Source organism: Ascaphus truei, chromosome 10 (assembly GCF_040206685.1).
Source record: "Ascaphus truei isolate aAscTru1 chromosome 10, aAscTru1.hap1, whole genome shotgun sequence".
NCBI lineage: Eukaryota > Metazoa > Chordata > Amphibia > Anura > Ascaphidae > Ascaphus > Ascaphus truei.
Window position 1 is genome coordinate 30,858,511 of NC_134492.1, and position 23,814 is coordinate 30,882,324.

Below are 23,814 nucleotides of genomic sequence, written 5' to 3' on the forward strand. Positions count from 1 at the left end.
TGGAGCTGAGCACCACTGGTCTGGTGGTTACTGAATTGTCAGTTCTCTATTTCAGAGCGGTTATCTGGCATTTATAGCTGTGATGCTGATTGCACGCACGTACTGTGATGTTTGGATGATTCAGAATGGCACTTTTATTGAAAGGTACTTGTATATTCAGCAACGAGAACATCAAACGTTCTAACAAGTGTAGTAGTAGATACTTTTGTACATACGTCCATCATAAATTAAGATGAGAATTTTAGGATTCACTTTTTTTTTATTTAACTTGTCCTAATTTTATTTTCTAGGAAAAAATATAAAAATTGCCGAAGATAGACAAAGCTTTTTTTTGTTAGAATAGTTGACACGGACTTGCTAAAGTTTTAAAACGGTTTCCGTTTTTCTTTATTCTCCGCTCACATTCTGACCTTTAATAACGTGGATGTGTATCAGGTTTTTTTTATGTTTAGTGAGGCTTTTAAGGATGTGCTCAAAGCATCTGGTAACGTAGTGGTACTTCTCCCAATTTCAATAAATCCTAAACCTGTCAAACAATGGGTCAGAGCTTTTCGCATCTCATTTTAGAAATGCCAATACATTAACTATACTCTAAACCAGAAAGGTAAGGCAAAAGTTTAAAAATAAATTCCCTTTTCTTCTTTAAACAGAAAATGGGAGTGCAAATTTGAGAAGTCAAAACAAGTCTTCAGAGACGACCTTGACAGTTTTTAAGTCTATTTATCCATTCTTCTATCCCTTCATGAAAAATCTTAAAAGACCAATTAAAAAAGCAGGTTTCTGAGGAATAAACCCAAACTGATTTATGGGGCGTCAGGCAATCTATATGTTTAATTTGACATTGGTTAGCAAGTTGAACACGCGCACCTGTATCATTCACATTCCGTTACACGTATATCATTCATTAATTTATCAGTCTGTTTATTTCTGGCCCAATCCGTTGTAGTAATTACTTGCACATGGGGGGGGGGGGAATGAAGCCCCTAAATGTAACCCCTTTATAGTGCTAATTTAAAACATTGGCATTCAATTCTAATACCAGTAGAAATCAGCACTCCTACTTCAAGGGTCTTAGATATGCAAAGTTATAAGCTTTATATTTTACAGAGCCCGATGGCCAACTTTAATCATTATGAACCCGGAGAGGGAGCCACGTCCCCTAGAATATTGCGGATGTGCTGATTATTTTTTAAAGTAATTGTTTGAGGAGAAAACGTATTCAAAGTGTTTTGATACCAATATTGTTCTTAATCAACAGGCAATTAGACATTCAGGGTATTTAAAAAAAAACATAGAGGCTTATTCAATGTGGTCTGGTGCGGCTGATTAAATAACCTTTAATTTAATTTAACTTGATGTTTGCTTTAAATTCAAATCATTGAGCCACCGTTGGTCTTGGTAAATGTTGGCACATCTACTTTCCAACTTTGCATTCCCTGCAATGCGTTTTGCTGCTTACTTAGAGAGATAATATGTAGGTTGCATCCTACGTTCTAGCTTTGTGACCAGAAAAAAAACTCTTCTCAGGCAATTGAATGATAAATTAAAGAGCACAGCTCTGTCCCTGTCTTCTCTTTTAAAAATGCAAGTACCGTGTACCACAACTGCATTTGTAAGGGGGGGTGGGGTGGGTCGTAATGTGTAATTCAAATTATGCAAGTGTCCTGGCTGGGGTTCTCTGCATATATTGCATTTTCTTTTTGTCCTTGTCCCTAAAAAATCTAAATATTTATTTTTTATGTTGCTTTTTTTTTTTTTTCAGTGGAATCATAAGCCGAAGTAAATCGGTATTCATGGAGCATTTTTTCCTGTACATAGCTGCAATTCCACTGGTAAAAAATGGCAGAAATACAAAGGCTTTTGAAAGCATGCATTTGCTGCGTGTGCCGGTCCTGATGTAGCAGACCTTGCTCTGCAGAGCTGTGACGCAGCATGTAGAACAGTGAAGCTGTTAACAGAATAGTGTTGCTATATTTGTTGCTTTAAGTGGGGATAAGCTACAGCTGATGTCTTGCAATGTTTGAAATAATTTATTTTTGGTTTAAAATTATTTGAAGCATAGTACAATTTTCTGAATCCCACTAGATCAGTGGTTCTCAACCATATGTTTTTTAGCGGGGGCGCCCCTAAAGGGTTGTTAAAAACTTGGTGCACCTTGCTCTTCCCTCATCTTCTCTTCGCTTGCACTCAAAACACAAGCGCACACAGTCTAGGGGCACCCCTGCTCTTAAGACTTCACTCATCAGCCTCTTCTTTCTTACACACTCCACAGTCACCCTTACAATTCATATTCCCCCTTTCCCTTTTACTTACGCCCCACACTAAGCCCTCACTCTTTCCCTCTTTCCTCCAACCTTCCCACACACCTCAAACATGTAAGGTGCTCAGCATGTGTGTCCTGCACTGTCTGGTGATGGAGACGCTCCTCTCTCCCTTCTGTGCTGAGTAGAGGAGGATCACAGACTAGATCAGCCAGTGTAGGATGTGCCGCCTAGCAGCCAGCAGAGCTTTTTCCTTGAGGCCGCAGCACCCTTTGCAAATGGTTGGGTTACACCAGGGTTGTTCCCTGGCACCCTGGTTGAGAAACACTGTACTAGATGCGATAGAGAGCAGCATTGTGTTCATATGTAGACTGAAAGGAGCTATGCTATAATGGGATATTGTGTAAGTATGTGATAGTGTCTCTGCAAAGTTGTGCCATTAACCATTTATGCATGTGGTGGTTTGCAGTGCGATCATTGGCCGCAGCAGAAAGGAATTTAGGAGATACCTATTGAACTTTATCGCCGCCATGCCTGTCGTAAGTGCTCCTAATGTCTCTTGGTTTTCTGTTTAATTCTTTGTTTAATTATGAGAAATGTATAACCTGCAGATTAGGCATTTGAAGCTGCCTGAAACGCTTGTGCCTGGCAGTGTCTGTGTTGGGAAGTATCACATGAGCAGCTTTTTCTCCTGCGATTCTCTGGAGAGAGCTGGTTTAATCCCTGTGCTCCCAGAGTGCTCTGTACCGCATTGATTAGCAATGCAGGCCTCTTCAGCACATAGATGGTTACAATTAAAAACATGAAAAATACATTACCTCTCATTAGACAACTTTACATACATGGCCAAATGCTGATTCCACTTACTGCCGACTTGGTACCTCAAGGGGAGCAGCTTTTATTGTAGGAAAGATCAATGCATGCAGAACCTTGAAAAAACAGTGTGGTGGTTGAAATGAAACCCTACAAAATACGGCGATGTTACCTCCTTGTAACAAAACATCCATCACTTAGTATGCCATGACTAACCTAACTAATTATTCATACTATCAAAACATTCAAATGTTATGGCATTGAGGAACCACTCGGCCCACCTAATCGCTCATTTTCCCATCTGTTGTCAAACCTCAGGCCCTATTTGCTACTTGGCTTCTTTTTTTCTTCCCCTAAACAATGCTTGATGTATGTGTTAGAGATGCATATTTGCTTATTAATAAGTTGCTTCCCTGAATGCCAACTCATTCATTAACCCACTAGGGATATAGTGGAGATTGTCCAATGCAGTATAAGTAAAAGCAAATACAAGACCAAAGTATGATTTGAAGCATTGTAGAACTTTATATTTTTACTTTAAGCACTGCGCTAAAAGCATTTCGTTTGGCTAATGTATTGATGCACTTTAGTGTGTGTGTGTGTGTGTACAATTTTTAGTTGGCACTCCCCATTTTATTAACTAACTAATACATTTGAAGTGTCTCTTCAACTTTGTACCATTCTTGATTTAGTAGTATAGTGTGGTATATTTGTAATTGTAACCTGTTCTTTATTTACAGATTTCATTAGTGAATAATTTCTTGAAGTATGGCCTGAATGAGCTTAAATTGTGTTTCCGGGAAAGACTAACCAAGTACCTGTATGATGAATATCTAAAGTGAGTCCCTACTGTTATAGACTTGTGCTGTTTTGAATTCTCATTATTACTTCACTATGGAAAGAAGAATGTTCATAATAAACTCTGGCCATTGTAATCCGTATGAGCACAGTGTGGGCATTTCAAGTGGTCCTAAATCTAGGTAAATTATGCTTTTTAGCCCAATTTTTAGAACACTGAAGTATTTCCACATAATAGAAATGCAAAAGGCAATTTGATTTCTTATTTATACAATCTGTGTGAAGCCAGACATTGATGGAATTCCACCTGTGCTCCTACCTTTTAGATCATTTACATATTACAAAATGGGAAATTTGGACAACAGGATAGCTAACGCAGATCAACTCCTTACGCAAGATGTTGAGAGATTCTGCAACAGTGTGGTGGACTTGTATTCAAACTTAAGCAAGGTGAGTTATCTTAGCACTTGACCATGTCCAATGTATGTTTTGGGTGCACTTACCCTGGATCCATGTGCTGCATCTCTTGTATCTTCTGTCCCAGTAACACCACGTTGGTAGAGCAAATTCCATCTAGTCGGTGGTAACAGCCCCCCTGTATGGTAGTACAGTATATTCTGCAGTATTTCATGTCTGATGTGGCAAGAAGGTCCTACATGGCTGTATTTACCGTCCTTTTGTGTGTAAGGGAGGGATTATTGATATGTAATTACATGTGTACAGTATTTAATTGTTGGCAAGTAAATGGTAAATGCTGGATTGTCTGAACCCTGCAGTTAGTTTTTAGCAATTCTGTCAAATTCCTTTAGACTAAAACCTGTGATTAGTGAGGGGCTCTGGTGTTTTCCAAATATTTGTGTTTAATTTAAGATTTATTTTCCCCCTAAGAATTTGGGTTAGGCACCTGACCAGTAGCGTAGGTAGACATGGAAGGGCCACCCTCCCCGGCAAAATTTTGCTTGCCACTTGCAGTTGGCAAATATGCCGGGACAAATATGGATTGGTCCCTAAATATGGATTGGACCCTAGAGAGCGTGCCCCCAAGAGGAAGGGCCCCAAGCTTTGCGCAGTCTAAAGCTATGCCACTGCACCTGACGTCAATGCACATTTTACAATACAAAAATTACTTTTTACTTCGAACCTGTCGCTTGCTGTAATGCAAGCAGCAATTACCCCATAATAAAAATGAAGTTACACCATAAAATATTACATTTTTGCTTAGTTCATTTTCACTGGCATCAGCTGTGGATGGCAGTGGCCATTTTAATATCCCTGAAAGGTAAAAAAAATAAAGGAAACAGCTCTCACACCTCCCCCCCACCCCTCTCCCCTATGGTGAGTGTCAGCGATTGTTGCTTTAAAGTGGCTTATTAATTATTCAATACCCTTACGTTTTTGCCATCTCAATTGCACATATACGGACTCTGATCAGTTACATATAATTGGCAAACATAAGCATAACTAAAGAAGTGTATTTTAAGAAGGTGTTTCATTATTTTGGGGTATCCACCATCACATGATCAATGACTCCCTAAGGTTTTATTTTATTTTCGGAATGAAGTTTGTATTACAGGTTGAACATTGTACTGTTTACTAATGCAGTCACAGTGGCCCCATGCCACTACAAAAGGCAATGTCAACATACCAAATGTAGCCTGTACTTTCTTCAAAGACGAATGCAGCTAGTCTTAAAGCCTTCAGGTTTCCGTGGCAGCCCTAAAATCCCTTAGCCACCCTCTTCCTGCTTTACTCACAGGATGTCTGTCCCTCATTCCTATAGCTGATGACATTTAAAGGCAAAACATCAATAGCTGGTACACACGTGGATAAAATTAATAAAATGACATTAGTATGTGTAGTAGATAACTTGCATGTGATTGTGTAAAATAAAGACTTATCTTGGTACTGTACTAACATTTTGTATTTTTTTTTATTTTTTTTTACAGCCATTTTTGGACATCGTTTTGTACATCTTTAAGCTAACCAGTTCAATTGGAGCTCAGGTAATATTGCCGAATTTCAGGGGGACCCCTTGTTTGAAGCAATCTCCATTTTTTTTTTAAATTATATTTATATATATAAATATCTGTCCCTCTGTCTTTTATTTAAAGCATCAATTGCCTCCTACAGAAACATTTTTACAGCCCCTTTTTTATTTATTTATTTTTATTATTAACATGTATAGAAAGCTGAGGGTCCCCTGATCTGAAATGAATGCGGTTGAGCTCTGGAGACCCCCTGCTTCTCACCCATGCTCCTTTTTAAGTGATTGTATTTAGTGGCTCAGTGAGTAGAGACACTGACCCTGATAACAATGACACTTGAGTTTGAATCAGTGGAAACTGATTCAAATCCCGGTGTCTGCTCCTTGTGACTGTGGGCAAGTCACTTTGCCTCAGGCACCAAAATCACATATTTTAAGCTCCTCTGGGCGGGGACGGTCTGTAAAAATTCCTGTGTGCTGCGTTCCTCGCACTATACTGTAATTGTGAAGCGCTTAAGAGTCCCATTGGGAGAATAGCGCTATATGAAATAGCTATCATAATTTACCAATGTATACATTTCTGTAGAACAGTAAATACTTGTTTTTAAGAATGATACAAAATTGGACAGTTATCGTCAATATTTCATATTTTGATAGGGTCCAGCGAGCATGATGGCTTACCTGATAATCTCAGGCCTTTTCCTCACACGCCTCAGAAGGCCTATTGGTAAGATGACGATTGCTGAGCAGAGATATGAAGGAGAATACCGATATGTCAACTCGCGACTCATTACCAACTGGTAGGTAACAATTGTGAGAAGACTAGAGCTTTCTGCTTGCCAGCTAAGTCGGAACTCCACATTGCTTTATAGTAAAACTCGTATGGGACGTTTTTACGCTCAAAAGTTTTTATTTAGAAATTCTGTGTTTTTGTGGCATTTTCTGTTTACTCAAAAACATGTTGGTTCTGCTTAATCCTAACTGGGTTTCTAAATAAAAAGTTGCAGTTTTCATTGTGGCCAAGTGACTGTACTCTTCCAATGCTACATTTTATTTATTTAATTTTTTTTTAGACAAATCTCCTGTTGTCTAGGAGGGATTATCGCTTTAACTTTTTTTTTTAACCCTCCGTTTATTTTACCGAAAAGAAAACCGGGTGGGTATCTTGGAGCTATTTTCAGCTTTTTGACCCACTTTGCCTGTTTCCAGAGATACTTACAGGTAAATGGTAAAGTTACTGAATTTAAATCTCCCTCCAGGGGTAATAAAATTGCTGCCGAATCTTGAAATAATGGGAAACCGCGACATAATCAGTTTAAAAAACCAAGCAGTCATTCCAATAAATTCACTGTTGAGTATCTCCGGAATCGGGGCACAACGGGGTCCCTGAGCTGAAAATAGCACGGTTCTCCATCTCGATGTCTTGTATAGCACATACAGAGGGAGAAGAACCCTACCCCTATGCCGTCATCTCTGGAGGAATCCCCTGGTTCTAAACAAGTTACCAAAAAAATTTAAATTGGGGTGGGTGGCATGGGATTGCTGCTTTAAAAGATGTTGTCTTAAAAATATATATATTTTTTAAAAATTTGCCCAAAGCCAATTTCCCTGCAACAAACGCTATTGGCAAACCATAGAGTACGCTTATCAATAATTAATAAATTGAGGAATAATCTACAAGGAATAAATTGGGATTGTTTTTGCAGGGAAAAGTGTGTAAGATAAATGGGCAGTCGTTAAAACATTGTTAGAAAAGCACACTTACCAGTGTATACCCTTTTATATGTAATAAATATAAAAGCAACAAGTCTAAACTAATGGGGCTAAATAAACAGGTATGGGAGGAAAAGGAGGCAGGCGTTTCGATTCTTAAAGCTGCCGTTTTTAAAAATATATATTTTTTTCTCCATTCAATATGTGCATCAATACAATCTGCACACTGACAAGTGATTAGCTAAGCTGCAGATCGATCCATTCTCCTGTAATCGATCACTTGCTCCGGGTTATTTTATTCAGTTCTTGCACAGCATTCTGGGCAATGTAGTTCCTAGAATATGATTGACTGGGCTGTTACTAGATACAATTGGTGCACTGCTAGAGAGAGGGCGGGTCTCGAGAGCTAGAGCCTATCAGAGGGGGAAGGGGCTGTCACTTTGGAAATGCTTCCTACATTAGAAACATTAAAAATGTCTTAAACATTCTTTTTTTTTTTTTTTTTAAATGCTACAAGTATTTTCTCATAGTACATAACTGATTTATTAAAAAAAAAAAACACACATGCATGATATTGCTTGAACTGCTGCTTTAAAATTCAGAAGAGACCGAGGCATCATATCAGAATTATAAGAAATTTAGCAAAATTGCCATAGGGCAATAAAATTAGCAAAAATTGAAAATGAAAAAAGGATTGCAATAGAAAGTAAGATCAACTCTAAAAAAAAAAAAAAAAAGAATTCTTTACCTAAATGGCAAAAAAAGAGAAAATAAAAATAAACAGGCAATTTACAAATAAAATGGTGATAAATTAGGAGAATCTTTTGATGGAGAAGAATTTGTGTGCTTGTAGACGGCATGCTTAGCAATAGTGCCCAAAGCCATGCAGTAGCTGCAAAGCCAAACAAGATCTTATCTTGGAATGGTTGGAAGAGAAGTAAACATAATTATGCCGCTCCTATAAAGCATTAGAAAGACCACAACTTGAATATGGAGTACAGTTTTGGGCACGACTCCATAGAAAAGACATTATAGAACTAGAAATTGTGCCGATAAGAGCCACCAGATTAATAGAGGAATGATAATTTGATTTAACAAAATAGGCTAGCTAAATTAAATTTGTCTACATTAGAAAAGAGGCGTCTAAGAGGGGATATGATAACTATATACAAATATATTCGGGGACAGTACAAGGAGATTTCAAAACAACTATACAGTACAAAGTACTCGGGGGCATCCCTTAAGGTTGGAGGATTAGAGATTTCACAAGCAACAAAGGAAAGGGTTCTTTACAGTAAGGGCAGCTACAATGTGGAATTCATTACCCATGGAGGCTGTGATGGCAGATACAATAGATATCTTCAACAACAAAAAAAAGGTTGGACATCTTCTTTTTTAGAAAGGAATGGTATACAGGGATATACCAAATAAGTTAACATGGGGAAGGATGTTAATCCAGGGAGTAATCCGATTGACAATATTTGGAGTTGGAATTTTTTTTTTCCACTTATGAGATATCATTAAATGATATTTCACTGGGGTTTTTTGTTTGCCTTCCTCTGGATCAATATACTGTAAGTACAAATATGGGATAATGCATCTGTTGTCTAAATTTAGCATAGGTTGAATTTGATGGACTTACTGTGTCTGTCTTCTTCTTTTTAATTTTTTTTTTCCTCCCTCCAATCTTTTCCACTATGCAAATGCACAAATGTAAATTCACCCAAAGACACTCGCACACCTTGGTTTTTAGGCATCACAATTTTGAAATAACAGATTAGCAAAGTTTTGGCAACTTTAAAAAAACAAAACATTTTAATCGTGCACTTGAGAATGAGACCGTGACGTCTGCACAGACCGTAAATGTGTCTGCGACTTTGTGTGGGTGGTTTCTAGAACTGCACATTTCTAAATATTATCTCCTTGTTTTTAGTGAGGAAATTGCCTTTTACAATGGGAATAAAAGGGAAAAACAGACGATTCACTTGGCTTTCAACAAGCTGGTAAGTTAAACATGCATAGAGGTTTGTCCCGATGTTAATCATTTGGTTTATTACCAGCTAATTTTGGGTTGGCAGAAGAAATAAAATTGGAAACCGTGAAAAATGTTTTCCTAACTTCTGCTATGCTGTGTGCATTTATTTTTGCCCCTTGTATTTTTTGTATTCAACAGTTATTAGGTAGTAAATTTGCCATACGTTTTGCAGGGGTCTGTTTTTATACCATAAATGTAATATTTTGTGTTGTATTTAATGTGCTGTCTTTGACTAGCACTTCAAAATTGCTGAAATGTCCAGAAATCATCTTATGGTAAATCACACACACATTGTAAGGCCTCCTGCAATGCCACCTTTTTGATTGTTAAACATAGTTGTATTAACGTCTCAACCTTTCCACCCTTACCTGTGCGTTATCTTATCTTCTGCTTTTATCCCAACAGGTGGAGCACTTGCATAACTTCATCGTCTTCCGTTTCTCTATGGGCTTTGTAGATAGTATTATTGCCAAATGTAAGTCACCCTTTTTACTCTGACATCTATTCAGTAGCAGGGGTTCGCAACTCCAGTCCTCAAGAACCCTTCCCCCCCAACAGATCAAGTCTTGAGGATATCCCAGCTTCAGCACAGATGGCTCAATAATTGGCTCGGTCAAAGACTGAGCCACCTGTGCTGAAGCTGGGACTATTGAGCCACTTGTGTTGAAGCAGAGATCCTGAAACCCTGACCTACTATTGGGGTCTTGAGTAAAGGCGTTGAGAACCCCTGAGTATGGTGAGAACACACTGATAACAGTGCAGTACACATATAATTTTTTACTTTTATTTTGGTTTAAAAAAAATTTTGCTTGAGATTTAAAATAACATTTACAACTCTGTTATGATGACACTTTTAATGAAATTGTAAATGTCACGTTTTGTATTATCACATTTTGTTTCAGATGTAATAAGCATAATCATTGGTTGGGGAGGGGGTGCATCGGTGTTATGAATCATAAGAGATTTGTGAGGGCGGTGCCAACAACAAATGTTTGTAAAAGTTGTAATTCTACATGTACAATTTTGTGCTGACTGCTGCAGGTGAATCCTGCTACAAATCCCCATGTTGGCTCCTTGTTATCTTGGGCAAGTCCCTTTTTTAAAAAAAAATCCTTTGGCTCAGGGGGTGGCCAATCCCGGTCCTCAAGGGCCACCAACAGGTCGTTTTCAGGATATCCGTGCTTCAGCACAGGTGGCTCAATCATTGTCTGAGCCACTTATTGAGCAACCTGTGCTGAAGCACTGATATCCTGAAAACCTGGCCTGTTGGTGGCCCTTGGACTGGAGTTGGCCACACCTGCTTTAGATTGTAAGCTCTTCAGGACAGGCACTTTGTGCCTACCAAATTCGACTGTATATACTGCGCTACATACATTCAGTGCTACATAAGGAAAATAAATGTTGCTATGTAGGACGCACTTTACAAGATTAATTCTTTAGCATCTTAAACTAAAACCACATCCTGAAGCAGTATTTAGTGTCGAACACTTTGCGCAGGTTGTTGATTGTTTTGAGGTCTGTGTTTTCATTACAATATTCCAGACCTTGCCACTGTGGTTGGATACCTGGTGGTCAGCCGCCCTTTCCTGACTCCGAATCACCCGCGTCACCTGAGCAGCACACACGCTGAGCTCCTGGAGGTGAGTGTGGGCACAGGGCAAAGTCAATGGAACGAAGGTACACTTCACAAGCAACACAATCTTACAGTTTCTTTCCGGTCTCAAAGGATTACTACCAGAGCGGACGGATGTTGCTGAGGATGTCCCAGGCTCTTGGCAGGATAGTGCTGGCAGGCCGTGAATTGACAAGATTATCGGGGTGAGTTTCTTTACTCGTGTTAAGAATTTCTGTTTTTATTAGCAATGTATTATTCTGCTACTTATATTTGTCCTGGAGAAAACGGAAATCGCATGACTGTGAATCACTAACATATTATAACATGCCTGGAAAGGTTCATGCTGGCCTCAAACATATTTTTTTTTATTATATAGTTACACTTTTGTTATATTTAGAGCCAGCTTTCGTAAGCTGTGATGATCCCTAGGTTAAATGGGCGCAAAGGTCTCTTGTGCCAGGTTTAGTAAATAGGGCCCTTTAGTAAATCTCCTTGAGATGTCATGCGGGTCGGAATCTTGACATATTTTACTACTTTTTTTTTTTTTTTTTACAAATAATACGTGTTAATAAAATACACGCTTACCCGTAAAGTTAATACATTACCTTTCTCTGTACCATGTAGTTGCTTCAGAATCTTCCAAATATGAGATAGTGTTACAGTGCACATATTGTACTTTTAAAGCAGCTGCGCTTTCTGTGGTGGCTGGCAGGCTACGTATGCTTTCATATCCTCGACCCAGGTCATGCTTCACTTTTGCTCTCCTATGCAAAAAAACAAAGTTCTTGACTGTTTATTTTATTGGGTCAGTCATGATGGATACAAAACTGTTTTCCCAGGACAGCCTTTGTGAATTTGTGATTAAGATGCTGTTTATTTTAATTTTTTTTTGCCAGTATTGTGCTCCTCAGTTCATGTGAAATTGCAGCAGAAATCTGTAGGTTTTGGAAGAAAAGCTATTTTTGTGACCAGTTTATTTGTATTTGTTTCCGAAATAATTTTTTTACGTGATGGATTATTATTGGTAACTGCTGACTGTTAATCTAGTTTTAAATCTGAACACACATTTCTTGTACTATAATTTAGTAAAGTCATACTTTTAATAAAATTTCAAACTGGGTGTTGCAAACCATTAGAATTTCATAAACCAATATGATGTTGATTCCCTAAAACAAAAATCCTTTGTTTGATTTTTGTAGTTTCACAGCCAGGATTACGGAATTAATGCAAGTACTAAAGGATTTGAATAATGGGAAATATGAACGCACAATGGTTTCTCAAGACAAAGGTAACCGCATTGCATGGTTCGTTGACTAGCATAATCCATTGCTTGGTAGCTTTCAAATTTTGATTCTACCAATTTCCCCTTGAAATTGCAGGTGCAGATGGAGTTCAAGGAATAATCCCCTTAATACCTGGAAGTGGGAAAGTGATCAATGCGGACAAAATTATCAAGTAAGTTTTTAAATAAACACACAACACACCTGCAAGCTCAGAACCCAAACCCACCGCACCATATAGATTTGTGTCACAAGGAGTGCAGCTGGTATTGTGACCTAATGTATACAACAAAAGACAAAAAGCCTCAGTGCTACATCCAATATGACAAATTATATGGTTAAATACTTCTGTTTTTCTTGATAAGTGAGGGTCATTTCGTTAAATCCTTTGGCCAAAGTATTTTAAGCTTGCAAACCACCCCAAACGTATCCCCTCTTTTGCAAGTCCTAACACTATTGTAGCAGCAAAAAGCTCCCATACCCTCTCTAATGGAGGAAGAACTGTCTTAATAGACTGGTCACTCGCAGGTGCACAAGTATGGCATATACCAGTTCTGCATTTTGGAGGCTTTTTAGAAGACAATTTTGCTCTGCAATATGTTTGAGTATTTATGTATTTTTGAGTGAATGGACTGTAGTGTATTTGACTGAGTATTTAAGCTATTAGCCTAGAATGAAATGCAGGTATTTTGATGGCCTCTACAACATGAGAACATAATACATTCTCCCCTTTCATCACCGACCAAGTGAAATACACTCCTGTTTTTTTTCCCCTTGAGTAAAAAAACGCTCAAAAAAAACCCATCGTATAAAATTAACCAGAGTAACCTACACCAGCGGCGCGGGAGATTTTTGTAAGGGGGGGGGGGGGGGCACGGTGGTTGCAGAGGCCCCACGCTCTTCCCCACAGCATTTAAATTAAATGCCGAGGGATCGCGTGAGGCCTCTGCAACCTATTACTTACCAAGATTCAGACGGCTGTTGACACGTCGCCATGGCAATGTGGTGTCATTTGACATCACATGACACCCCCCCCCCCCCCCCTGGCGTCATTTGACACAGGGAACGTAGGTAAGGGGGGCGCGAGCACCGGGGGCAGCAGGCAGGGGGGGCGCAGCTGCAAAAGTTTGCGCACCCCTGTACCTACAATGCTGCTTTTCACTGTCTGAATTGCAACAACCAAAACATTTGTAGTGAACAATGTTTGGGGATGGAAAGCACAGATGATACCTAAAGCTTTAGTACAGTATCAACTACTATTTAGCTACTTAATGTAATTTAATTTGTGAAGCATTCAAAAATCTATATTAACATTTTGTAAGAATTGACATGACCTTATTCTACTAGTGTTTCAGTGCACTGGGACTCTTGTTCCCGGTAATTTACACCAGTTCCTTCAAGGTTCTTCGTGGGCACGATATGTCCCGCTGCTGCCAGTTGAAAAGCTCAGTTCTACATGCTACAATCTGCATCATTTCATTCTCATATCAATTCTACTGTGTAGGAGCTGCGATAAAAAATTAAGACTTTACTGCAGTTCAGATAGACCAATTATTACGACTACTTTGTCCACGTAGATCAGCTGCAAAACTGTTACAGGAATGTGCCCGTAAGCCAGTGAAGACCTCTCACTGAAAATATTTTAGAAATCTAATCTTTCTTTATATTTATGCTTCTCAACATTTTGAACCCTCTGCTAGAACATATATTTTTTTTTTCTGTGAACCTTTTTGCCTACTCGCCAAAATATTGCTAACAAAACAGTTTGAACCGAGCTGTATAAGGTCCTGAGTTTATAGAGTGATCGAGGGCATGGTAAGGACCCAAACCGCATCTGTGTGTGCAGGCAGCATGGATGGTATAGCTGTCAATCACCACATGAGTTTCCGAAAGCGCACACCCCACAATGCCTTGCAGTGGCTGACGCGAGGCACTGTGGGACGCAGCTTTGGAAGCTCCTGCAGTAATTGATAACTTGAGCGCAGTCCCAACACAGCTCATGAACCCACTTGACTGCCTGGGGTCCAAAATTCCATATTTGTTATTCAGTGGGACCCCTTGGAGACACATCACGAGCCACTTGTTGGGCATCTCTGTCCTATACAATATAAATATGTACTTGCTAATGCAATTATTGTTTCATAGGTTTGATCATGTTCCCCTAGCAACACCAAATGGCGATGTTTTGATTAAAGACCTTACGTTTGAGGTAAGGAATGACTTTGCAAGTAATTGGGAATGCTGTAGAGCAGAAGTGTGCAAACTTTTCTTGCTGTGACACCCCCCGCCCCCCCCCCTGCCTGCTCTCCTCTGTTGTTGTCACGCTCCCCCCCCCTTTAACTCGGTGCGGCGTCAAATGATGTCACGTGACCTGCGGCGGCATTTGACGGCACGTTACCATGGCAACCGGGGCATCATTTGCCGCCGCGTTGCCATGGTCACGCGTCCTGAAGCCGGTTGAATCTAGGTAAGTAGAGGTTACAGAGGCCTCGTGTGGTCCCCCGGCATTTAATTTAAATGCATTGGGGAAGAGCGCAGGACCTTTGCAACCGTCCGCGCCCTCCCAAACTTTACCTTGTGTCCCCCAGTATGCGCACCCCTGCTGTAGAGTATTCATTAGCTTTATGTTTCCAACTAAACCATTATCTCCCCTATAATTTTACTAATTTTATTTATTATTTCTCAGTTACTATTAAGGTACATTAGGCATGTATAGGATCCGAACAGCAGATGAAAGGGAAATGCTTGGTTTTATCGTTATACACGTGTCGGTATTCACTAATTTAAACAATCCCTACTTTGCTAACGTTTGTCTGGCACCATTCAGTCTATGATAAAAAGTACAATATTTACACACTTTTTTTTTTTTTTTTAAGGTGAGATCTGGTACAAATGTCCTCGTTTGTGGACCAAATGGATGTGGCAAAAGCTCTCTTTTCCGTGTCTTAGGAGAGGTGAGTCAATTTATATCAGAGCTGCATAAACTGCCACTGCACAGCAGTAACTAATAATATAGACTGGTATCTCAAAAGTCCAACAAACATTTAAAGCAGCAGTGAGGTTTTTGTGGTGGGTGTTAAGTGGCCTGCACTGGGGGTCCCTCGGAGCTGGTCTGTGGTTCCCTGATTCTTGGACAACAAGCAGGTTTGTTCATCAGGAGTCTCATCATGGCCCAGCTGCTATAGTTGTGGGGATGAGGGGAGAATTTGTGTCAGAAATGGCACATATAAAAACTACAGATCTCATGAACCGGGGTGGGGAGGGGTTGGGTTTGATGGTTGGGGGGTTGACGGCTCAGGTAAAACTTGTGGGAGCAACAAGGTGATGCTTTGCATTGTGAGTGACAAAGTAAAGAGATCACTACCGCTAAATATGTATAGTGATTATATATGTAGCACCTGTTTCCTCGCCCCCTGCCCCCCCCTAATACGGATGATCTGGCCACTACATGGGTGTTTCCCTGGGTACTGTAGCTCACCTGCTGGTTTATGAGGTCTGAGTTGCTCTGTGGTTGGAGTTTGGGAGCAGCGATAGGGCAGGCTTTCTTGTGGTTCTTACTGTGCACGCCTCCATCCCATGAGGATCCTGCTCGATGCCGGGTGGTCCTTACAGGCAATACTCCATTCCAATAATCACACACACCATAGTTGGTCCAACGGCAGTTTTACTGTACACCGGCATAATCGTCCTCCAGCCCTGGAGCAGACCCCAGGGTCTTGATGCCCAAAGAGCCCCTCCCAATCTCCTTAACCTTCTGATAGGGAAAAGGGTATCACACTGTCCCATTATCAACCCACCTCAATTTGGTGGAGTATCGGCTTTTATACCCGTGGGGAAGGGCTTGTAACCCCACCCCATAACAGGGCAGGTGTAGATACTGACAGGCATCACACCGTATACATGTGACCCTGTCAGTACTCTCCCCAGGTATGACACTCCAACTACCGGTTTAGGCCTGCCCTGGATAAGGCAACATAGTACCTATCCAGGCTGCAACTGCAGGCAAGGCCCTGCGCAGGAGATTAACCCCAACACTGCCTGTTCCTATCAGGATTTATAGTGTTGAGGCCAGTAGAAGGCTGTAGCCAGGGGCACTTGACTACATATACGTTTCTGACAGGACCTAATATTGGAGTTATACCTATTATGTGAGGGTTTGGTGCAAAGAAACGTAATAAATGACATTTTTGTGCTTCCTGAAGTTGCATTTGATTTTAGTTGGTGAGAAATAAAACTGACCATTTTTGTTTTAAATGTTATGTTTTACAGCTGTGGCCTCTTTTTGGCGGAAGTCTAACCAAACCTGAGAGAGGAAAACTGTTTTATGTACCTCAGGTAAACCTTTTTGTTTACTTTTCCACTTCCATGTATTTCTCCACACAATAGCAATGTACCACTTTCCTGGCAGTGGGGGCTGCTCTGCTCGGCAATGTGTTCTAGAACCATCAGGCTCTCAAGTGGTTTACTTTGATCTTCATTTTCCCATTGCTTTCTAGAGACCATATATGACCATTGGCACACTGCGAGATCAAGTCATCTATCCAGACACACAGGAAGACCAGAAATCCAAAGGTATATCTGATAAGGTAAGACCATCTCCAATCGTTGCTTTAAGAGCAATTCCACCTAGGGTTTTATTATTATTTTTTTCCCCCTTTTGCATTAACTTCAGTTCCGGGAACCCCGTGTTTCCAGTGATACGTAATCCGTAGGTCCTGCCAGTAACATGTCCAGCTGGACGAACAATATGGACGCTTAAATCTCCCGCGGCAACAGAACTGTTGCTTCTCTATGTTGGCCCGCACGAGGCGGGAGATGTACATCTCCATGGAGCACTGGCAGCACCTACGGAGCCAAGTATCTTAGGAAGCAGGGTGTGCCCAAAGCATAAATATTGTGGTTCATCTCTGTAACCCCAGGCTCCCCACCTGGGGGTGGGGGGGAGGGAGATACACATGGAATGCTGCTTGACACAGCAAATGGGGTACTGTGGCCGAGGAGTTGATGCTTGTGTGGACTTTAGCTTTAGGAACCTGAAGAGAACCTGTTTATCTGGTACCATGGGTACAGCCTTGTAATTTCCTGAAATCTGCAGTTTAAATATTACCATAAAATGGCAATGCACCTTTGAGGCAGCTACACCAATTATTCAATTACTGCATCAAAGTTGTTTATAACACAATGTACACCCCAACCAGTAGATCTGATGCTATAGCTTTTAATCTTTACTCCGTTGACTGGGTAAACAAAGGGATGTTTAATTTTGTACCAATCGTTTGCAGTACTTTATCAACATATTAAGCCAACATCTCACATTGTCTGCTAACCAATACCTTGGTATATAATAGTGAATACCATGACGCTACCACCATCTCCCTAGGGTTGCTTATCCTACCTAGACATCGAGATCCTTAATGTTTCCTCTTACATCCAGTGTCTCCATATACCTCCCACTCATGTCCTCTATGGGTTTACTTGTATACATCCTTGTATAACTACACGAGTCCACTATGAATTGCTCTGCAGTGGAGGTGTTCTATGTTTGCCTTGTAAATGGACGTGTACATTGTTGGCACTATACAAAATCTATGTATTTCCGCAGTGCTGTGGAGGAGTACTTGTAAGTAGATCACGGTCTGTTCACTTAACAGGTGCTGAAGGATTACCTTGACAATGTCCAGCTGGGGCAGATTTTGGATCGTGAGGGAGGCTGGGATAGTGTTCAGGACTGGATGGACGTGCTCAGCGGAGGGGAGAAACAGAGGATGGCGGTATGTCTTCATGTGGGCACGTTAACACTGTACACCCATTTGTTCCATCTACCAAAAACACTGCTCCTGCTGCACCCAAGTGTTCCAAATAACTGAAATTGCTTTGGTTTAGGGGTGTCCTCTTTTCTAGTTCTTTCTCAAATGGGGCCTTTCAGTTTTGTGGGAATCTTAGGAACATATGTAGGGCCAGGTTACTTAACAGTGCACCGCAGTAAAGTACTGTATGGCTCCTCACTTAAATGGATGTTAGGGTCTTATGTCGTAGTACTGCTTAGTGAATAAAGCCCATACTATTTTACACTTAATACTTCACTGCGATAAACAGGTCTGTTAGTTTCTTCAAATCTCAGTACACTTTGATTCCCTTTCATGATTTCAGTTGAAGTTAATATACTGGATTTGTACATGATGCCAGTAGTGGTCAGACCAGTGTATGTGGTACTTGTTGTATGATGCTATAAACATCATTTAGATAACGCATATACATTCACGGTTTCCTTTTATTTCAGATGGCAAGATTATTTTACCACAAACCACAGTTTGCTATTTTGGATGAATGCACGAGTGCGGTTAGTGTTGATGTAGAAGGTTTCATCTACAATCACTGCAGGGAGGTAGGTGACCTGACCGCAATATAGCAACTATATGTTCTAAAAAAACAAATGCATCAGAAAATATATTGCAGAAAATATTGTTCAGATTAAAAGCATATTTCCAGGGGCTTTATAAACTGCACTCAGGAGTCGGCTTATTAGATATAGTATCTGTGCTCTCAGGGTTATTTATTGCTTGCAGTTTAGTTGCCCCTCTTCTTTGCCACAGGGATGTTGGCGCCACCTTTTTTGCTACAGAGATGGCGGCACCCCCCTGCTTTGCCACAGTGATCACTTTGCCTTGTTTTTACTTCATTCCCCTAATCTCCTTTCTTCCACGTTTTTGAGTTTTTTAATTTAATATGTAGTTTATTTAGAAAAGCATGAACGTTTGTAATAAATGTTAAACCTTTTAAATACCTTCCAATTTATTGTTAACATTCTGGAATAATGTCTTATGTTTTTATTGTCTTTAATGTTCTTTCCTTTGGTTCCTAGTCGAATATTTAATCACAATAAATATTGTTATTGAGGGAAATTAACCATATGGTTATAACTTCTGCATCACAGGAACCATTCACTATTATTTCAGCAAGTGCACAGGATAACTGTTGCCTACTATTTAACGTTTTGGATGTAGAGCTATTAAAATAATACAAATCAGACTGCTAGGTTGGTGAGTGCTCTAGATTTGCTGCAGCTGCAATTCACGCCGCTAAGTTGTTTTGCTGTGTTAATGGATCCTGAGTAGTAATCAGTGAATCGTGCCCTTTGGAACTATAAATAAAGCCAGCTTCCTGCATCTCCATGTAATGTTAATCATTGCCGAACTTTGCTCATAAAACCCTACGGTTAATTTGTGGACGACTCGAGTGGAAGGAGGGTTTTGCATGGACTGTTGGGACTTTGAAACATGCCCTGATAAGCTTTCAAGTCTTTGTTTAGCAATTGCAAAATATGCTGGCCAAACTGACAGAATTGCCATCCGCGGGGCCTGCAACACGTTGCATTGCAGCGAAATAATGAGAGCCCAATACGTTGCAGTCTTCTCTGCCTGCAAAGGGGTTACTTTTTAGCTGCAAGTGTGCTCTGCCCAGCAGATGGTGCTCTAACCAATGTGATACGTTCACATTACAGGCATCACATCAATAGAAAAAAAAAGTCATGTGTTTAAAAGGTGGTTTGCGTTGTATTAAGTTAACGAAACAATGCTCTGTATGAATGTAGTCAACGTATGCATTTGTGTGTTCACCAGGTAAGCGAGAGATAACTGTGCCCTGCTCAGATGCTGTGCATCAGGTGTGGCCAACTCCAAGTCCTCAAGGGCCACCAACAGGTCAGGTTTTCAAGGAGCAATCCAAGACGGCAAATGTATTTATTTTTAAATATAGAATTGAAGCAGGGGGTCTCCGGAGCTGAACCCTATTAATTTCCGCTCCATGGACCCCCTGCTTCCGGATATATTTACCTTCAAAAAAAAAATATTCCATTCACAAAAAAAAAATCGGTCGCCTTTGATGGCTTCTTTAAGGTTATACCTGCTTCAGCACAGGCAGCTGTAGTTGACTGAGCCACGTGTGCTGACGCAGAGATATCCTGAAAACTTGACCGGTTGGTGGCCCTTGAGGACCGGAATGGGGCCACCCCTGCTGTATATGAACACTAATTTAATGAAGATCTCATTTAGAGATAAAACAACTGTGAACCTTTTGCATCATCTGCTAGTAGGTGCCAGGATAAGTATCCTTGATGGAAGCTGAATCATTTATTTTGTTTTATTTCACCCTAGGTTGGAATAACTCTGTTCACCGTGTCTCACAGAAAGTCCCTGTGGAAGCACCATGAGGTATATATTTTTCATACATTACATTTGTTTTGTACTATGGATAAGAATCTTATTGGAACGACAGCATCGTGTATCTTGTATTTGTATTTCCCCCTGGAGGCTTGGTTTAATATACTGAGCATCCTTTGACGTGTATTAGTGGGCTTTAGCCCCCTTCCCCAGCAGTGCAACATCTTTTTGTAACACTTTCTTGTTTGATAATTTCTTGTCAATATTTGTGGCAGTTTGCGCTGCAAACTGTAACAATAGATAATGTTACCTTAGCAGCTACAATGTATTCTTGTATTACTACACTAGGCCTTGATTATACCGGCGGCGGTCGGGCGCGCAGGATCCCTCATGGCGATGCGTGGCCGTGACGTCACGTGAGCGGTTCGCCCTCATTGGCTGAACCTCTCACGTGACGCGGCGTTGCACGTCCCGGCTGCTTTGGGTATAAGCACGGCCTTACACTGACTGACGGATTGATTGAAACTGGAAGGCAGCCATTTAGTAAACCCTGGGAAGCATGATCTTTGCTGATCGATCACTGGAGATTAAATTGATTGGCAGTTTAGGTAATTAGTTTTCATTAAAGGTCATCAAATGCTACATATATTAAAACACCGCCTTGCCGGTCTCTTTAAGACGATCAGTTGTTTTTTTGTGGGGGTGTTAATTGCAGACCTCGGTTTCTTCCTTTGTGCTGACAGTTGGAATTATTTCTAGAAGCCATGTTGCTGTGTTACAGACTATTAAAGTTTCTTTGAATACCATTCACTGATTTGGCACTCTTTTGAAGTTACTAGCCTCTTCCTGTCAATTTATTTGAAGAATTTGTTCTTTTTATAGCAAATAAAAATACTACTTGTGAGCACATGCACGTCTCAGACAGGTCTGCAACCCTGTCTCTCCCCATTATCTCTTAGCATGCAGTGCTTCCACTGCAGCCAGGGATTCTGAGCACACACTGTCTCGTTTTATAGTAAATTGTATACAGTTTCATAAATAGTGTTTCAAGCACAAGTCCTGGTGTTTAAAGAACAGGGCAATAGTGACTTGACTGCATTTTAAGCAGATACATGTGGTACAGATACCTGTTGCATAACAACTAGGCCATATTTCTCAGTTAGTGGGTCAATATGCCAGTAGTATGTTACCTTCTTCTTCATGCAAACTGATATCTTTGATAAGGATTAGTGTAAAAAAAAAAAACTGCTTTTCATTATTCCCAAGCCTATTTTTCACATTTGTAGAGGGTAAAACGCATAAAAATATTCCCACACCCTATATTTTTTTTATTTCCCCATGTTCTGTAAACCTTTTGGTAATTGGTTACAGAACAATTACTGCCTTTATTTGCAGAAATGGTCCTGCCCTGTATTTACAAACACTAGAAGCACTTTAATGTACAGATGTTTAGCCATCCTATAAGATTTCTGCTGGATATCTGGTCAACCAATTCTTCAGTAATAAATACACTGAGAATCAAGCAATCCGGGTATCCGGGGGCCAATGCTACTTGTTGCCAATGTTGACAAATAGCGAATTTACACCTTGGTACCTAACAGAATGATGGTGTGTCCACTTCTGTATTTAAATCTTTCATTTATATAATAAACCTTTTGTAAATACAGCTCAACCCCGTTACGTGAATCCGCTTATATCACGATGCAAGCGCGGCTCCCAATTTTCATATTTATGAATACTTTACAACACGATTATTGGTATCTTAAATACTTTATTGTACATTATTTCTAACGCGATCCGCTTATAATGCAATGTGATTCTTTGGACCCCTAGCCCAGCGTTATAAGGGGGTTGAGCTTTAGTTAACGGCTACTTCTACATGGTCTACTTTCCATCCTTATGCTGGCCTGGTGCTTTTTTTTATTGTTTGCATGCAAGTTTTTACAGATCAGTGCGGCATTTTGGAGCAATGAATGGAATGCTACATGTAGATGAATGTACCTGTGGCAGGTGATTTAAGATTGCTCTTTGCAATTACTGATGGAACTGTTTTTCCCTCCCCCAGTACTATCTGCACATGGACGGCAGAGGCAACTACGACTTCAAGCAAATCACTGACGACACAATTGAATTTGGATCTTAAGTGTCTTGCGTTCATAATTATGAAGAACACGCAGAAATCGAAAGCAACGCGGAAAAAAAAAAAATACAAAATTAGTTGTTTAAAACTAACTATTGCATAATCCTAAAGAAATCATGTTTAATATGTAGAATATTGACAATTGTGCATACGTTGGTTTAATTATTAGTACTGTACTAGAAGTACAATGAAATCCTCATTGTCGAGTTGGAGTTGAAGCTGAGTTTGAATCAGTGGCACTGTTTAATGTAACACAATATCCATCAGAAATCGGCTGCTGTGACTTTCTTGGCCAGTGGATGTAATCCTGTTCCCTGAAGGCTCTGTTAGAGATGCCCCATAAGGTTTCATGTTCTCTAAGGGCTTGCCTTGGGGAAGATGTGGTTGGCATATGCCTGATTTTACTGAGCTTCCTTTTCCTATATTTCTTCTGAAATGTTTGTTTCGAGCTAGCAATCCGTCCTAACTTCCAATATGATGTCTTATAATGACGGAAAGCGTAATATAGCGTCCTAAAAAAATAATAATGATAATTAAAAAAAAATTCTCAGGTTAATTTTTGAGTTGTCATTTAAATCTCATGGAGGACAAACACAAAAAGCAAATGCACTGAGACGGCAGTATGGGATTAACCCAAATTCCTGTCTATTATGCCAATGGAGAATAGAGTATGTTTCGAATAGAAGATAAGACGTCCTTCGTTATCACGTTATGTCCACGTGCAATATCTACTCTTCAGTCTGAACAAACACTACATCTGCCAAACACCATTCAGAGGCAGTTCTAAGCTATTGCATAGGGTAATGTCCATTGGACTGGTCTGTTTTGAATTTTATATTCCATATTACTCTTCCCAGATACATATTTCAATGTACTTTGCATTCTGATACCTTCCGTGTGATTTCATATAAAACATTAACTTAAAATGTAGTTGGTAATTGGATGACCTTTTATGCTGTTTTATTGGGGGTGATCTCTAGAATGGGTAGTAAACCATATATTGTAGATATGGGTTG

General features: G+C 40.1%; 1 protein-coding gene across 2 annotated transcripts in view; it reads left to right on the top strand.

Moving 5' to 3' along the window:
* The window catches only part of ABCD3 (ATP binding cassette subfamily D member 3), a 40,039-nt gene extending 17,037 nt beyond the window's left edge, over positions 1 to 23,002 (top strand). Inside the window, exons 4-23 of one of the 2 annotated variants that reach the window (XM_075616447.1) lie at positions 56 to 144; positions 1,763 to 1,832; positions 3,815 to 3,912; positions 4,199 to 4,322; positions 5,819 to 5,875; positions 6,514 to 6,656; positions 9,503 to 9,572; positions 10,010 to 10,079; positions 11,147 to 11,244; positions 11,331 to 11,422; positions 12,419 to 12,507; positions 12,599 to 12,674; positions 14,645 to 14,708; positions 15,376 to 15,453; positions 16,769 to 16,834; positions 16,996 to 17,085; positions 18,151 to 18,270; positions 18,780 to 18,884; positions 20,653 to 20,709; positions 22,724 to 23,002. In XM_075616447.1, the coding sequence (XP_075472562.1) occupies positions 56 to 144; positions 1,763 to 1,832; positions 3,815 to 3,912; positions 4,199 to 4,322; positions 5,819 to 5,875; positions 6,514 to 6,656; positions 9,503 to 9,572; positions 10,010 to 10,079; positions 11,147 to 11,244; positions 11,331 to 11,422; positions 12,419 to 12,507; positions 12,599 to 12,674; positions 14,645 to 14,708; positions 15,376 to 15,453; positions 16,769 to 16,834; positions 16,996 to 17,085; positions 18,151 to 18,270; positions 18,780 to 18,884; positions 20,653 to 20,709; positions 22,724 to 22,801 (1,734 nt within the window). In that variant the 3' untranslated portion in view covers positions 22,802 to 23,002. Of the gene's footprint in view, positions 1 to 55; positions 145 to 1,762; positions 1,833 to 2,730; positions 2,801 to 3,814; positions 3,913 to 4,198; positions 4,323 to 5,818; positions 5,876 to 6,513; positions 6,657 to 9,502; positions 9,573 to 10,009; positions 10,080 to 11,146; positions 11,245 to 11,330; positions 11,423 to 12,418; positions 12,508 to 12,598; positions 12,675 to 14,644; positions 14,709 to 15,375; positions 15,454 to 16,768; positions 16,835 to 16,995; positions 17,086 to 18,150; positions 18,271 to 18,779; positions 18,885 to 20,652; positions 20,710 to 22,723 lie in introns of both variants that reach the window. The other variant, XM_075616446.1, reaches the window with a different exon arrangement.
* Positions 23,003 to 23,814: the final 812 nt, after the last annotated feature.